The sequence below is a fragment of the Perognathus longimembris genome, chromosome 4 (genome assembly GCF_023159225.1).
Source record: "Perognathus longimembris pacificus isolate PPM17 chromosome 4, ASM2315922v1, whole genome shotgun sequence".
Classification (NCBI taxonomy): Eukaryota; Metazoa; Chordata; class Mammalia; order Rodentia; family Heteromyidae; genus Perognathus; species Perognathus longimembris.
Window position 1 is genome coordinate 79,253,968 of NC_063164.1, and position 17,360 is coordinate 79,271,327.

At 32.8% G+C, this 17,360-nt stretch overlaps 1 protein-coding gene across 1 annotated transcript in view; it reads left to right on the forward strand.

The window, feature by feature from the left end:
• Positions 1 to 17,360, forward strand: part of Lrp1b (LDL receptor related protein 1B) — a 1,711,024-nt gene that overhangs the window by 1,463,204 nt on the left and 230,460 nt on the right. Inside the window, exons 57-59 of the mRNA XM_048345540.1 lie at positions 1,361 to 1,446; positions 7,512 to 7,634; positions 11,314 to 11,495. Of these exons, the coding sequence (XP_048201497.1) occupies positions 1,361 to 1,446; positions 7,512 to 7,634; positions 11,314 to 11,495 (391 nt within the window). The remainder of the gene's footprint in view (positions 1 to 1,360; positions 1,447 to 7,511; positions 7,635 to 11,313; positions 11,496 to 17,360) is intronic.

Genomic DNA, 17,360 nt, shown 5'->3' on the forward strand with positions numbered 1-17,360 from the left:
CACCTTGACTATAAAATTAAATTTTAAAAGATCTTCATATATATTTCATATGAGTATATATGAATATATGAAATATATATAATATTCCTTCCTATATTCTAATACAGAGACATAGTGAAACATATTGAATAAGCATATAGAAAGAAATTAATTAGTTATAAAGACCCAAAATAAGAATCATTATGAAAGTTAAAATGAAAAGATCAGAAAATGGAGTTCAGAAATTACATTGAGAAGATAATCTCCCAGATGTATAAATAATCATGTAGAAACCATTCCTTGGTATTCACTCCAGAAATGCTGTGAGAGAACTATTGATTATTAAGTGGAATTCTTTTATTATATTGATGCTTGAATATATTGGACTTAAAATTGGACTGTAAAATAAAAATGTTTCTGTGCTAGGAATGTAGCTTAGTGGTAGAGGGCTTGCCTAGCATTAATAGGTTTTATTCCTCACCATGACATAAACAGAAAAAGCTGGAAGTAGCCCTGTGGCTCAAATGGTAGAGTGCTAGTCTTGAACATAAAGAAACCAGGAACTGTGTTCAGGCCCTGAGTCACAGACGAGAGAGAGAGAGAGAGAGAGAGAGAGAGAGAGAGAGAGAGAGAGAGAGAGAGAGAGATTACATTAATCTCAATGTCCAAGAAAGTTCAGTGTAGATAAATTAATGTACTGTATACCTCTCTCTGTGTATCATCTATCTTTCTGTCTACACACATGCAGACACACACACACTTGTGTGTGTACCATTAAGCTAGCAGAATAACACTGTGTGTGAACTTGAGCTGTACAGTAGCTCAATAGCTATGTACATATGATTATGTAAGATAATGTTAAGTAAAATGAACTCCAAGATATGGAAACAAAGTTTCTTCATTGATATTGTTATTTTTAATGTACTATGTGAAATTATTTCTTATTTCTTTTGTTCTTCTTTCCTATGGATTATCCTCTATTCTCAATGTATTGTATTTTGGTACCCTAGGTATTATATATATATATATATATATATACATATGTATATGTATATATATATGTTTATCTGAATTAGGGAAGGGAAGGGAAACATCAAAATGATGAGTAAAAGACACAGAGTGAACCAATGCAACAGTGATACTCACAAGACAGTAAGTTGTAAACTAACTGTCCAATTTGGGAGGAGGGAGTTGAAGGGAAAGGAAAGTGGGAGAAAAATGAGATAGGAGATAAGAAGTTTGACAAGAAATGTAGGCACTATCCAATATACGTGCTTGAAACCCCTCTGTACATCAACTCAATAATAAAATTAATTTAAAATAAAACTAACTATAGGAATACATATTAAATATCCAATATGTTCTTTGTTTTGGAATTTAGATGAAGAACCTTTTCTAATCCTTGCTGATCATCATGAAATAAGAAAAATTAGCACTGATGGCTCCAACTACACACTTTTAAAGCAGGTATGTCATTCACAGAATGATTCCATGACATTTGATATATATCTTCTAGATATGTTCAAACTCTAGAAATACTATTAGAATTTATGCAACTCATAATTATATATGCCTATATGTGAATATACAAATTATAAGATCTGTCTAAAAATATACTTTATGATAATTAGACAATATTTCCAATTTGCTGTGGCATACCACATCACAGAAGTCAAAGATGATATCGCATAGTTAGTGCAGGGGAAATAATCTCAACAGAAAGTGAATTAAAGAAAATAAAGAAGTTTTTCAGCTATTTCCTAAATTGTCTTTTGCTATTTATGAAACCAGGAAGAAAAAAATTGGTCTAAAATTTTAGGAATAACAAGAAATCAAAATTGTGCTTGCAGCCTAATCGTGGTTGGAAATCGATATGCTGACAGTTTCAAACTAACTTCTCAACATCAATACTAGCCATGTGAAGAGAATCTGGGAAAATTAGTTTGTTGTTTATGTTCTCTCCAATTTTTTAAAAGAATATAGGCATTATTTCTCATGGAATAATAATCCTATCTTGATAATGCATGAAGAATTGTGAATTTCCCACTTCCACTTTAAAGATTTTCCTTCATGCATAAAGTGGAAATAGTATAATATAAGAAAACTTGGAAAATCAAGTATTATATATAGCACGCTTTCAGTTTTTGAAAGAATTATCTTTTCTCAGAAATATTTAGTTTGTACCTATTCTTCCACTAAATTTCTTTTCCTCAAACAATAGTTTTACAACATTGATATTTCTTATTTTGTGATGTGCTTACTATACTATTAGTGATGAATGATAAACATTCATTCCTGTGGAAAAATAAAATAACTTACATAATATATAGCATATATAGTATAATATAACATAAAAATAACTTAACACTGTGTCTGGCTTCAGTGGCTCATGTTTATGATCCTCACTACTCAGGAGATGGAAATCTGAGAATTATGATTTCAACCCAGTTTACACAGGAAAGTTTGAGAGACTCCTATCTCCAATTAACCAACAAAAAGTTGGAAGTGGAGCTGTGAGGTAAATGGAACAATGCAGTCCTGAGCAAAATAGTTCAAAGACTGTGCCAAGGCCCTTAGTTCAGACCCCAGGACCAGCACACAAACATATGCTCAGGCACTCACACACACACACACACACACACACACACACACACACCCCACACACAGAGACTTGGAACTGTAAACAGGTATTTGAGAGGGAATTATTTCAGTGAATATAAAAAATCCATGGAATCTCAAGTTTATTATGTTAGTCTTGCTTAAAATTCACATCTATGTTATCCAGTATAATATTAACTCTCTCAAAGAAAAGATTGATTTCAAAGCCTTCTTTGAGACCATAGGTTGAAGTTGAAAGTTTTACATGAAAGTCTTGGCTGCTGGATCAAGAAAATAAAAGACAACATAGAGCACAGAGCATCCTTGGATGGTACCAGTCTGAGTTTTATGGAGCCCCATGCACTACATCCTCCTGCTTCCTAGATACTTTGGATGGAATCTATTTGGCTTTTTCCTGAATGCTGTGAAGCTTATACATTGCTATGAGTTTGGATTGTGCCAACAGTGTCCAGGAGTCACATGTCTTCTCTCTTTGTGCATCCATAGAATACTATGTATAAAATAAAATATTTTCATAGTATTTTAGAAGGAAACATAGCCCTATCTAAAATTATAAGAATTGTACTAGAGTCTCACAGTTTAAGTGTCAAAATAGAATCAAGCATTCTGCAGCCCAAATGCTTTATTGCACTAACTTGATCTCTTTGATTTATATAATATACTTTTAAAATTTGTACCAGATGTGTGTAACATTAAAATTACTGTTTTTCTATCATATGCTTTTCCAACCCCTCTAAGCTAGGTATGGCAGACATTCATTTCTTCTTGTGGTGTCTAGCAAAGGATTATATTTTCTCTCTGTTTTCTCAGCATTTCAATCATTACAGAGTTTTAACTTAGTTTCAGGAGAGATGATTAGAATTTCTTGTTTGTATGTTCAACTGAGGTATAAGAATAACTACTGTAGATAGCAAATTACTATGTTGATGAAAGAACTCTAACAAAGTTTTTTCTTATTCCAGTCCTGCAGCTCATAGCATTTCTACTAGTACTGTTTTTGTTATATTGCATAATGAATAATATGTTGCTAGAAAGGATATTCTTTTCTTTTAAGTTAATTTTATTGTCAACATGATGTACAAAGGGATTACAGTTACAAACTTAAGGTAGTGAGTATATTTATTATCAAACTTGTTACCCATTTCCTCATTTTTCTACCACTTTCCCTCCCCCCTGACTCTCCACCCAAGTAGTACAGTTAATTTCCAAAATATTGTCTTGTTAGTATAGCTGTTGCATTGGTTCAGCCTTTGTCTTTTTCTCACCATTTTGTTCTTCTTCCCTTCCATAATTCAGATATATGTATATACATTACCCATGGTAACAAAAGAAAATATAGTGACAACAAGGGATAAACAGTAGGAAAGAAAAATGACACAAAAAAGAAAGAATTACACATAGTACATTAAAAATAACAACAACAATAAATAACCTCTTGTTTCCATAACTTGGAGTTCATTTCACTTAGCATCATTGGGAGAGGATCTTCATTAACCATACAACAGACAAGGGCCTCATATCTAAAATATACTTAGAACTCAAAAAATTAAATCCCGGAGCTAGGAATATGGCCTAGTGGTAAAGTGCTTGCCTTGCATACATGAAGCCCTGGGTCTGATTGCTCAGCACAACATATGCAAGAAAAAAAAATTAAATCCCCCCACCCCAACAAATCCTCAAGGAAACAAATGCCCCATTTGTAGGTAGGGTAATGACTTAAAGAGAGACTTTTCTGGAGAGGAAATAAGAATAGCCAATAGACACATGAAGAAATGTTCAACATCTCTGCTCACAAAAGAAATGCAAATTAAAACAATATTGACATTCCACCTCACCCCAATTAGAATGGCCATTATCAAGAACTCTAATAACAACAGATGCTGGCAGGGATCTGGCCAAGAGGGAACACTACTACACTGTTGGTGGGAGTGAAAACTTGTTCAACCACTCTAGAAAAAAGTATGGATATTCCTCAAAATGCTAAATATAAAGCTCCCTCTGACCCAGCAACCCCACTTTTGGGCACGTACCCAAAAGATCACAAACAAGGCCATGCTAAATCTAACAGCACAACTATGTTTATTGCAGTATTATTTATCATAGCTAAAATATGGAACCAACCCAGATGCCCCTTTGTAGATGAATGGATCAAAAAATGTAGCATATATACAAAATGGAATTCTATGCTTCCATCAGAAAGATTGCCTTTTCCTTATTTATATGGAAACAGAAAGACTTGGGGAAAAAAAAAACATATTAAATCAAGTGAGCTAGACCCCAGAATAGCACACATTGCTTGGTTTTCCTCCATAGCTAATACTATATGTCTACTATAGTCCTAGCAGATGATCACAGTAGCTCAATAGGTATGTATCCAATAATATGAGATTATTTTCTTGATAGAGAAAAATTCTTTTTCTTCTGTGCATCATTTAAGTCTATTTCATAAAATACAACCACTTTAGTAATATAGCCCTTTTCTCCTAGAAGCACCATTTAGACTACCGGCAATCATTAGCACCTATATTGAGATAAGTATTAGATTATTACTTTTTCATTCAGTGTTTGTAGAAATGAAGAGACAGTAAAAAAGAAAATGAGTAGTTCATGAAGTACAGAAACACCTGTGCTTTCAGAAAACATTTATTATTAATGATCTCTGAGTAAGCAAATATTAGGTTCTAAAGCTAAGTGCTGTATATCCAAATTTGCCCATGGTTTCTTTTTTTTTTCTTCAAATTTTTATTATCAAACTGATGTACAGAGAGGTTACAGTTTCATACGTTAGGCATTGGATACATTTCTTGTACTGTTTGTTACCTTGTCCCTAATGCCCCCCTCCCTCCCCCCCTTTCCCTCCCCCCCCAGGTGTTCAGTTCACTTACACCAAACAGTTTTGCAAGTATTGCTTTTGTAGTTGTTTCTCTTTTTTTACCCTGTGTCTCTCAAATTTGGTATTCCCTTTGAATTTCCTACTTCCAATACCAGTAAACACGGTTTCCAATCTACTCAGATAAGATTACAGAGATAGTGTAGGTACAACCAAAGGAAGGTGATACAAGAACATCATCAATAATAGAAACTACACATACACATAGGACGTTGAAAGTAGTTACAACTGTGATATAACAATTGTTTCCATAACATGGAGTCCACATCAACCGGAGCAAGGTAAAGAACCACATGGTTTTATCGCTGGATGCGGAAAAAGCGTTCGATAAAATCCAGCACCCATTTATGCTAAAAGCCCTGGAAAAACTGGGATTCCAGGGAACATTCCTGAATATAATCAAGGCAGTTTATGACAAACCAACAGCAAGCATAACTCTAAATGGTGAAAAACTAAAGCCATTTCCTTTAAAATCAGGAACAAGGCAGGGATGTCCACTCTCTCCCCTGCTCTTCAACATAGTACTAGAATTCCTACCCAGAGCAATTAGGCAAGAAGAGAATATAAAGGGGATCCAAATAGGAAAAGATGAAGTAAAACTTTCTCTCTTCGCAGATGACATGATCCTATACCTAAAGAATCCCATAGACTCTACCCCCAAGCTACTAGAGCTGATCCAAAACTTTGGCAAAGTTGCAGGATATAAAATAAACCTTCAAAAATCAATGGCCTTTCTCTATGCTAACAACCCGAAGACCGAGGCTGAAATCAGGAAAGCCCATGGTTTCTTGAGGGATACATAAATCAAACAACATTTCATCATAGCACTTTTTAAAAATTGTATTAGGCAGCACAATCATGACATTATGAGATCTTTTGAGATAATGTCTAGTAATGTACAATGACATGAAATGCAGAAATGAGTAGAAAATATAAACTTAATTACCTCTCCATATTTTCTCTCAGCTTCCACAAATAAAATGACATTGGCCCTGCCTTAGTTATTTGTAATTTTTATGCTGATTAGGAAAATGATTTTTTCCTGAGGTTTTTGTTTACTTTCTTTGTGGTAGTCAGCGATATTAATTTTAAACAACGCAAAATTATAAAGTCTGGTAGGATTATTTTACATATATATTCTAAAATATAGTTGGGTAGATGTAGTTCAGCTATTAAGTTTACTACATTAAGAAAAATATTTTTAATAATATGGATTTTAGGAATGAATGGAAATTCATAAAGAAAACTTTCAGTATTAAATCCAAATCAATTATGATAGTGCTTTTATTCCAGAAAAATTGTGTAGAGAAACAAAATACAATCTCCTAAATTAGTTCTCTTGAACCAGAAGGTGTAAATATTCAACTACAAAAATGAGAGAATCAAATAGGATTTTGATGAAACCAATTTTCAGTCCTCAAGCCTCTGGTATGATTCTAGTTTTTGACATTATGTGGACCATATCCTTGGTTGTTTTAATGGCCCATTCATATCATTCTACCATTGCACTGTTTTGGAAGGGCATATGGGAAAAACTGTAGAAAAATGACTACCTTGAATAGATTTGTCAGAGTTCTGGGTTTCAATCCCTCCACGTCAGAAAATATTTTCAAATGAATCATGCAGCTATTTAATAAAATGATCTGGGGCTGGGAATATGGCCTAGTGGTAGAGTGCTTGACTCATATGCTTGAGGCCCTGGGTTTGATTCCTCAGCACCATAAATACAGAAAAAAAAAACAGAAGCAGAGCTGTGGATCAAGAGGTAGAGTGCTAGCCTTGAGCAAAAAAAAAAAGAAAAAGACACCTGGGACAATGTTCAGGACCCGAGTTCAAACCCAGGACTGGCAAAAAAAAAAAAAAAAAAAAAAAAGTTCCCCAAAAGAACTGATTCCAAAAGTTATTGACTATAACATTTGTAACTATTTAATTTTAAAGGGAGATGATCTTTCCTTTGTATTCTTGAGCTATTCAAAGATAATTTCTGTTCAGTGTTATTGAAAGTATGTTATTTTATTTTTAGGGATTAGACAATGTTATTGCTATCGACTTTGATTACAAAGAAGAATTCATTTATTGGATTGATTCTAGCAGACCTAATGGAAGTCGCATAAATAGAATGTTTTTAAATGGAAGTGACATTAAGGTAACTAAAAATCACAGTGAGGGGATTATTTAACGTTGTTTGGCTGTGATTGAATAGCATTGAAGAAATTATTTTATGAGAATTATATTGCTTAAAGAATCTATTAGCTTGGTTTGAATTTCTCCATTATAAGAAGTAAAGACTTGAAATATGAAATATGAGATTTTTATTCTCATGTTACATTATATCACTATTGCTTGCCATAAAATTAAAAAATAATCAAACTGAGTAAACGTAAGTAAGAAACTTCTTCAGAGCCCTAGAAAATGTGATGGATTCCTTCAAATTGAATAATTGGTGACTGAACTCTGTGTTAAATACAAAAGAAAGTTGAAATTGAGAATTCATATATTAAAGAATAATTTTAGCATGATGCCTGATATTATAGCACTGCCAAAATTAACCTACTGTAGGTAGAAATAATCAAATATATTGGTCTGAAATCATGAATATTCCGAATAGACAGCACCACAATAAAATGCATGTCACATTTTTAATGAGTTCCTATTCTCTTACGTGCTATGTTTGCTGTTTGTTCATATCTCTTTTATGCTAAAAATCAAAATATTTTTGTGATTATGCAGTAATCTTTACTATAAAGATATTTAGATTCAAGTATATGAAACTCATCCATGCTTTTAACTCTTCATAGTCATTTTTATCATTACTACAATTTTGATAGAAGCCACAATTTAAAACTTATGAATGAAGTATTAAAGTGTATATGTAGCACATAGATTGAGCTGGTTCATTAATAATTTATACAGCAATTTGTATATGTATACCATATATGTACATATATTGTATTATATATGTTATGTAGTATTGTATATTATATAGTATTACATATATTATATAGTATATGTAGTACTATACATGCATATATATCAGTAATAACAGTTTAATTGAGTCAATAACTTAGCTTAAAATATTGTTATATTTTTCTTTAGGAATTTATATTTTAAAATTTATAAAAACCATGAATGTTACATTATTCAAATTTGATCATGCATTTAATTGCAAAAGTTAAATATGTGTTTGTGTGTATATATACATATATACATATTTAATTATATTTTGTCTTCTCTCTCTCTCTTTCTCTCTCTCCTGTGTGTGTGTGAAAGAGAAAGAGAGAGAGTGGGAGAGAGAGAGTCATGGGGCTTGAACTATTTCCGAGCCTCCTTTGCTTAAGCCGTCCACTTTGAGCTTTGTAGGTATAGTTATTGGAGGTAAGAGTCTCAGAGACATCGTGTCTAGGCTGGCCTTGAATTGGGATGCTCAGATTTCAATTCCCTGAGCAACTAGTACAACATACTACATTTATATTTTCAAAGATACTTTTTTTTTTTTTTTGAAGAATCAAATCTTGGAGTCTTTATTGGAGTGCTAGAAGTCTGTAAGTAGACAGTTGTTACCAACCTCTGCAGCACACACATACACTTAACTCTGTCAGGAAACAAGCAAGAGAGAGAAGAAAGAACAAAAACAATACCAACAAACCAATTTAGCTCCAATGGATTGCTGAAGTGGAATTCCATGGTAACTGGAGACCAGCCAGGAGACAGGACACAGGATGAGAACATGGAGACATGTGTCTTGGGGTAATGGCACCTGAGCTGGTCAGCACCTAAATAAGATCAGGTCAGTGGCCAGGCAGGGTCACAGGAAGCTCCCACTCCCATATGCTGCACTGACAGTTTCTATAACCTATAGGCCAAGTGCCTACCCCTTTCTCTTGGGTTGCAGACACCCCCCATCACCTGGGGGGTGGGACTTCACTTCCTCTAAGAATTCAGACACACACATCACATGGTGGTAAGATACTTCTTAATGAACTTTGTCTCTACTGCCTATCACTCTCATTCCATTGTTAACTTCTTATGATGTCATACCACAAATTTACAGAAAAACATTTTTATTTACAAGGAATGAATGAATTCAAAAGCATCAGCTAAATTGTCAGCAACGCCAAACTCCAAATGTAGGATCTGGGAGAAAAGCAGTAAGATATGAACACAGCAGATCAACATTATTGATATTAGTAATAATTTTCAACACTTACCATTTATAGTTTTAGGGAAGAAGCTATCTTTAAAATTCAGAATTTTCTTCTTTCCACTTATATAACTATTGACTTCTTACATCTTCTAGTTTACTAGTGTTTTCTATTAATCAAAGTGGACAGAGAACTCATAAATACACACTATAGAACCAAAAATAATTGTTCATTTTAGTTGTATCACTTTTATATACAAAAGCTATGTTCATTCTATTTACTATTGAAATAGATTAAATTTGAAAATATCTATATGAGTATATTTTCACTCATCTTTGTTTATCTTCAGATTATTTGGTACACAATCTGATCTTTTACTGTAGTCATTTTAACAGGGCAAGAACAGTGGGAAGCATAGTGAATACTATTGAAATCATTCCAGAAACTTGTTAGGAATAAAGAATACCATTAAGTGTATATGTGTGCTTGTAATAGAAGCTTTGTCCCAATTTTTAAGAGTTTGAGTAGATAAACTCTAATGGGCATGTAATCACTAACTGTGAATCTATTCAACTTCTTTTTAATTTGGTTTTATTTTTATTCTTAACTCAATGTGTAATTTCTAGGGGCCTGATTACGTGTTAGGCAATTTTTCTAAAACAAATAAGGAATTATATTGTGCTTGCTTATTTTCTTATCTAAATTCCACTTGTAATGTTTAAATAGAATTTTTTTTTTGGCCAGTCCTGGGCCTGGCCAGTCTCTTTTTAGGTCTTTGGCCCATTTGTTGAGGGGGCCATTGGTCCTTTGAGAATTTGTTTGGGGGGAATTTAATTTTTTGAGTTCTACATATATTTTAGATATGAGGCCTTTGTCCATTGTATGGCACCTAAAGATCTTCTCCCAATCTGTGGGCTTTCTGTTTATCTTTCAAGCTATGTCCTTTGCAGTGCAGAAGCCCTGAAGTGTGTTGCAGTCCCATTTGTCCAATTTTTCACTGATTTGTTGTGTTGCTGAATGTTTATTAAGGAAGTTTCATACTGTACTTAGGAGCCCAAGCGTTTCTACTATTCCTTCTTGTAGTGTTTTCAGGGTATCTGACTTTACCTCGAGGTCTTTGATCCATTTGGAATTTATTTTGGTGCAGGGCGATATGTAAGGACCTAGTTTTAGTGTGTTACAGGTGTTGATCCAGTTTTGCCAGCACTATTTGTTGAAGAGGCTATCTTTCTTCCATCTTCCATACTATCTTTTTAGCTCCTTTATCAAAGATTAACTAACCATAGTTCTGCATGTTCATTTCTGGGTCTTCGGTTCTGTTCCACTGGTCCTCAGGTCTGATAATGCATATACGTTTATGGGAAATAGGCAAGGGAAAGGGAATACCAAAATAGAGAGTCAAAGGATAAAAAGAGTAAGCATTGCAATAGCAATACTTACCAAACCAATTGGTATAAACCAACTCTACAACTTATTGGGGCGAGGGAACAGGGGAGGCAAGAGGTAGGGGAAAATGAGGGAGGAGGTAACAGGTTGCATAAAAAATGTACTTCCTTTACATATGAAACTGTAACCCCTATGTATTTTACTTTGACAATAAAGAATAAAATAATCAAAAAGCAATTGCTCAGTTCTTATTATAGGCATTTATACTGTTAACTTTTTAAATTCTTATTTTGTTAGGTAGTACATAACACAGCTGTCCCCAATGCACTTGCTGTTGACTGGATTGGAAAAAACCTCTACTGGTCTGACACAGAAAAAAGAATAATTGAAGTATCGAAACTCAATGGCTTGTACCCTACTATACTCGTTAGCAAAAGGCTGAAGTTTCCCAGAGACCTGTCTTTAGATCCTCAAGCTGGGTTTGTAATGTTAACAATGTTACTTATGGCTGTGGATTACTTTCCTTGTGATATATATATATATACATATATGTGTATATATATATACTTCTGTAAATTGTTAGTGAATGTATAGAAAATCTTACTGAGAAACTGTGAACGGTACTATGACAACAGTGGCAGAAAAAATAATCTAAAAAGGAGTATGTTTTACCAGAAATTTACAGGTTAAAACATAAGTACTTTAGAGGGCTGGGGATATGGCCTAGTGGCAAGAGAGCTTGCCTCGTATACATGAGGCCCTGGGTTCGATTCCCCAGCACCACATATACAGAAAACGGCCAGAAGTGGCGCTGTGGCTCAAGTGGCAGAGTGCTAGCCTTGAGCAAAAGGAAGCCAGGGACAGTGCTCAGGCCCTGAGTCCAAGCCCCAGGACTGGCAAAAAAAAAAAAGCAAAAAAAAAAAAAAACAAACATCAGTACTTTAGAGATTTAAACACAGCTATTTTTCTAATCAATATATTTATAGTGTCAGTGAATGACATACAAAGATTTTACTGTTTTGAATGCCTGTATGCTTTGGAATAAATGCCAACAAAAACACACTTTCAAATAATGCTTTGTAGGATTTCATTGTTGTTGTTGATTTTTTTTTTTTTTTTGGTTATGGTCTCATATATGAGCAATGCAATTGAAAGCACTGGAAGTATACATGGATAATAAAGGTGCACCACAAAATGAATTCAAGAGGAAACACAACTGGAATGATGTTAAAGCTTCATATTAGAAATGTATTTCCTGTGCCTTTAAATTTGAGGATGGGAAAAGGCCATTAAAAAGATCAAGGACAGTGGATTGGAGGTTTCAATGAAGGGATAGCACATTAACATGTCTAAGTTGTCTAGTGTATGGTAGCTAACCTTCTATAAATCATTACCATTATCATTCTATTTCAATTACATAGTAGGCAGAAAGAGAATGGATGCTTCTTCACTTTTTAGACTATAATTTAGAATGATTACATACTCCAAATGATCTTGGTAGTTCAAACTACCCAAATACACTTCTTAAAATAACAAATTTAGAGAATTTTTTTTTTGTAAAGTAGGCCACATTCATAAAGCAACTATTAAGATACCTATAGTGCCTTTAATGTGCTATCTAATTTCACAAAATATATTTCACCAATTATCTACATCTATCATGACATTATCAAAAAATAGAATTTGATTTTTGCTAATACATTTTATAGTCACCCCTGTAAATATCTGATAAAACGTTGATGTTTTAGTCCATAGCGTCATCTGAAACATTCATTTGGGTAAATGTGATACTGAAAAGGAGATTTGCACTTTTAATGCATTTCTGTTTCCAAGGTAATGGGCACATTTTAACTTTTTATTATATATTTATGTAATCATTTTTTATTGCTTTCTAAAATGTTTTACTTAACAGAGCACCAGAAAGTTCAAAATCTTTTTAATGAAAACAAAATCATATGAGAATGTTCCAGTGGAAGGTTCAGAAAATACTAGATAGATAGATAGATAGATATGTAGCAATATTTAGTATATATGTACATATACGTGCATATACACATATGTATGTAAACATACATATATGCATACATATATGCATACATATGTGTATATGCACGTATATGTACATATATACTAAATATTGCTACATATTTTATTTATTATGCATATGTGACTCCTATTTTCAATTTTGTCAAAAACTGTTTTTGACTCACCAAAATTTTTGCTACATTTTTTTATTCAAAATCAATGTGACTGGTTTTGCTTCTAATCTTGTATCATTCACTTCCACTGACAGAAAAGTTTTCCAATATAAGTCTTGTAGAATGTCCTATATGTGAAGCAAAAAGTACATTGTAGCCTAATGAATACATCTGAATCTAGCTTTATATTTTATCCCTCCCAGTTTACAGTTACTACTCATTAAACTGAAAGCAACGTTAAATTATCATCAACATAAAACTATCCATTAAATGTATCAAGTAAATCAGCAAAATAACTAAACTATTGAACATTTTATCAAACGCACCCTTGATTTCACTTTTCATAATATTTGAATTATTTGTATTATATTTTATAACTAAACAAACTAATAAAACTGGATCTTCTTTTATGAAACAATTAAAGCTGTCTGTTTTAATAGCTAGTTTAATGGCACTTTATTTGTTCAACCTGTTTCCTTAATACCATTGGGTGAGTCAATAAGCAACCTGGATTTTAGCTTTTATGAGAGGAGTTTCAGCCTTAAAATGGTTGAACTGTATAAAACTTTGTGCAATCTTGTTCTAAGGTGACAACTTAAGTTTTAAAGTTATGTAATAAAATGCAAGTGAATGTCAGTTTACTACTATGATTTGCATGTGATTTGAATATGGTCCTACCACTGACCCCTGTTCCCTTGAGAGTTATGATTTCTTTCTGAAATCTGATAAAGAGTAAGACAATGATCCTAATGTTTAATTTTTTCCAATCCTATCCAATCACATACACTTCTTGCAATTCAATGGATGTGACCTCTTCTTTATGTCTCTTCCTCCTTTTCCTTACTTCCTGAATTATCTCTTGCCCTGAAGTATAGCACAGAATCCTAGGAGATTAAATCTAGCTGAACAGCCAATTTTTCAAGGAACTTCTTATAAGATAATTTCTAGATCTTATTAAAAACATGTAGATAGTAAAAACACTATGAATATAATAGCTAGTAAGAGCAATTTAGACTCAACTGTAATCTCATTTTTTTCTCTTTATTATTGCCACCTACTTAAATTTTTTAGTTATTATTGTAATCTATAATAATCTTTGAGTAATGATAATTTATATTTGATATTTAATAAAATAATTTATGAAGGATATGATCAAACATTTTAAAATAAGATTAGAGACAATTAACATTAAAACTATACTGCAGAGTTAAGTGGTCAACTTCAGTTTATCTTAACAAACTCCCTCATGAGCCATGTTATCAATATATTACTATTTATCCCATTAGAATTCACAATTTAGTGAATGTCTGATAGGCATGATTAATAATCTTCAATCATTTACTTAACTTTTCATTGACACTGTTCAAGACAGGATTTAATATAGAAATGAAAAGCAATTTCTGCCTACAAATATTTGACAGAAGATAAAAAGTGAGAAAATTATTACAACATAGTCAATATCTCATATGTCGGAGAAAATAGAAATGATCTCAGCTGGGTTCAGAGAAATATTCCTGAACAAGAATGAGAGAGGAAGAGGCAGTAAGTTGTTATGCTGTTGTTCTGGAGAAGAAATTTTTTTTCTTGTTGCTTTTGGCAGAAGGAAGAGACCTTCCACAGATGTACAGACACTTAAATATGGCACATTTAGGAATAATAAATAATTCAATTGATTGAAAAAAATTAAGCACATATAATTTAGCAAGTTTACAGAGTAAAGTGGAGCTATACATAACTCAAACACAGTACAACACAATACATTGACAACAAAGCAACCAAAGTTCCAAGGCTTCTAGGTAGTGCACATAGGTAAATATCTTTCAGAATGTGGATGATATAGGAAAATATACAAATATTAGTAAGAGGAATGACTAGTTTCTACATCTATTGCAATGGATTATTTTCATCTAAAAATCATGAAAATGGAAACTAATACTGTTTCTTTATAAATTAGAAAACTTGCTCTCTTTTCTCGTATGCTTATACTATTCACACAGTCTCCAAGAAAGATAAGATTATTTTTTATTGCTTTGCTTGAGGTACATATGAGAACAATAAACTTTAAACTTTTTTTTCCTCAAGATTATTTTGGTAGTGCAATATCAAACCAGCATTTTATTCGGTTTCTGAAATTCAATGTCATTTATTTTTTCATTTACATAACGTCAGAGTTTCTACTAATGAAATGAGCATGGTTTTGAAAGTCCATCTAATGAAAAGAGCCTCAAATCATGTGCTTTGGCTACTTTAATACTTAGTACTTTGGCTAGCTTTAAATTAAAAATAGTAGGGATGATCATTGCTAGATGATTGTTTTATTTCCTCATTATTATTATCTTTAAATAGTTGTAAAAAGGAGGTACCATTTAACAAAGCAGTTGATTACTACAATGTATCTTAATCTTATTTGTAGTTCTGAGTCTCACTCAGAACTCAGAGTTCTGAGACCCACTCAAGGTCTACCTTTTTATTTTTATTTTCCAGTCTTGGGGCTTGAACTCATGGCTTGAGCACTGGTCCTGGCTTCTTTTAGCTCTCTACCACTTGAGCCACACCACCACTTCTTGCTTTTTCTATATGTGGTGCAGAGGAATCGAACCCAGGGCTTCACATATACAAGGCAAGCACTCTACCACTAGGCCCTCTAAACAGGTGAATTATTACTGAGCTACACTTCCAAACCCTCCAGCTTATGGTCAAAGTTGTAAATTCATATTATGTCTTTTATCCATAATTGTTAACTAATCCACATCTGCTATTTTTTTATCACAGCTCATATTTTTCAACTTAAAATATATTTTAATGATAATAACTGGACACTTTGTGTACCAGTATCTGTACCTGTTATTGCCAGTACAAGATACCAGTGCAATAAGTAGGTAAAGATTCATCTTATTCTTCACTGCATCTCAGACTTAGCCACAGTTTTTGAGTAGAATGTTATTTCTCTAGATGGAGTGACAACCCATTTTTTTCAAGAGCAGCAATTGCCATTTCCTGTGAGAAACACAACCTAAATATCCCTAAATGACCGTGACAGAGAGAACACTTAACGTTATATGAATTTTTAAAATTATACATGTTCTACTTCCATTAAAATGTAAGTTGCTTTAGTCCTCAGACTACATCTCAATTGCTGTATGTGCCTGACAGAAACTTTTAAATTCACAGTTGAAGAAAATAATGAATGGTAATGAGATGTACATTGAGTTTGGACTTACAGCTGTAGAGACAGCCTATCTGCATGCATGCACCAGTCAACACATTGCTGTGTAAATAACCTGCATGTTACAAAGAGAAAAGTCCTAAGGGAACTCAGTTGTGAAGGAAAATAAAGCATACCAGGATGAAAATTCAGTATCTAATTTCTATGGGCAGCCCAGAAATAGCTCATTAACTTTACAATCATATAAGAAAAATATTTTCCCACAAAATTTAAATCTATATAAACACCAGTTTAAATATTTCCCTATTTAGGCAAAATTTTACAAGGAATGAAGACAAATGCTTACTTTATATTTCAGAATTAGAAATAATTACTGGTGTGAGAAGCTTTTATAATTTTTTTTACCTAAATTGAGAAAAAATAATAAAAGCTGTGAGAAGACTTCTACTTAATCCATTTGAAATGAATACAATGTATTATATTTAATTATTGAAAATATCTTCAAAACCAACATCGTCTGTTGTTATGGTTACAAGCCGACTTTCTTTTTTTTTTTCTTTTTACAAGTTTATACTTGGTCTGGCACAATAGGCAGTATTTGGGAGTGAGATTTTTTTTTTAATGTAATCTTAGATAAACTGCATATTATTTTGTGGGTACAATTCAGAATTCTCCTTGACCATTTTCACAGGAGTTTCCATTTTCAGTTTTAATTATTTGCAAAATTATCACAAAGGAAATTATAGAGAAGCTGAATTTCAAAAATAAGCTTATTATTTTGTTTAGTGTAGACATTCTCAGATTTGTGAAAGAAAAAGGAAGTTGGGCTCTTAAGTGTGTAAATAATACTTAACTATCAGAATTTAGGTAAGTATTTTGTCAGTTACTTGTTGAGAAGAATATTCATACTTCACTCAGTTTAAAGGTGCTTTCTAGACAAGCACAGTGGTTCACATCTTTTCCTTAAGCTATGCAGGAGG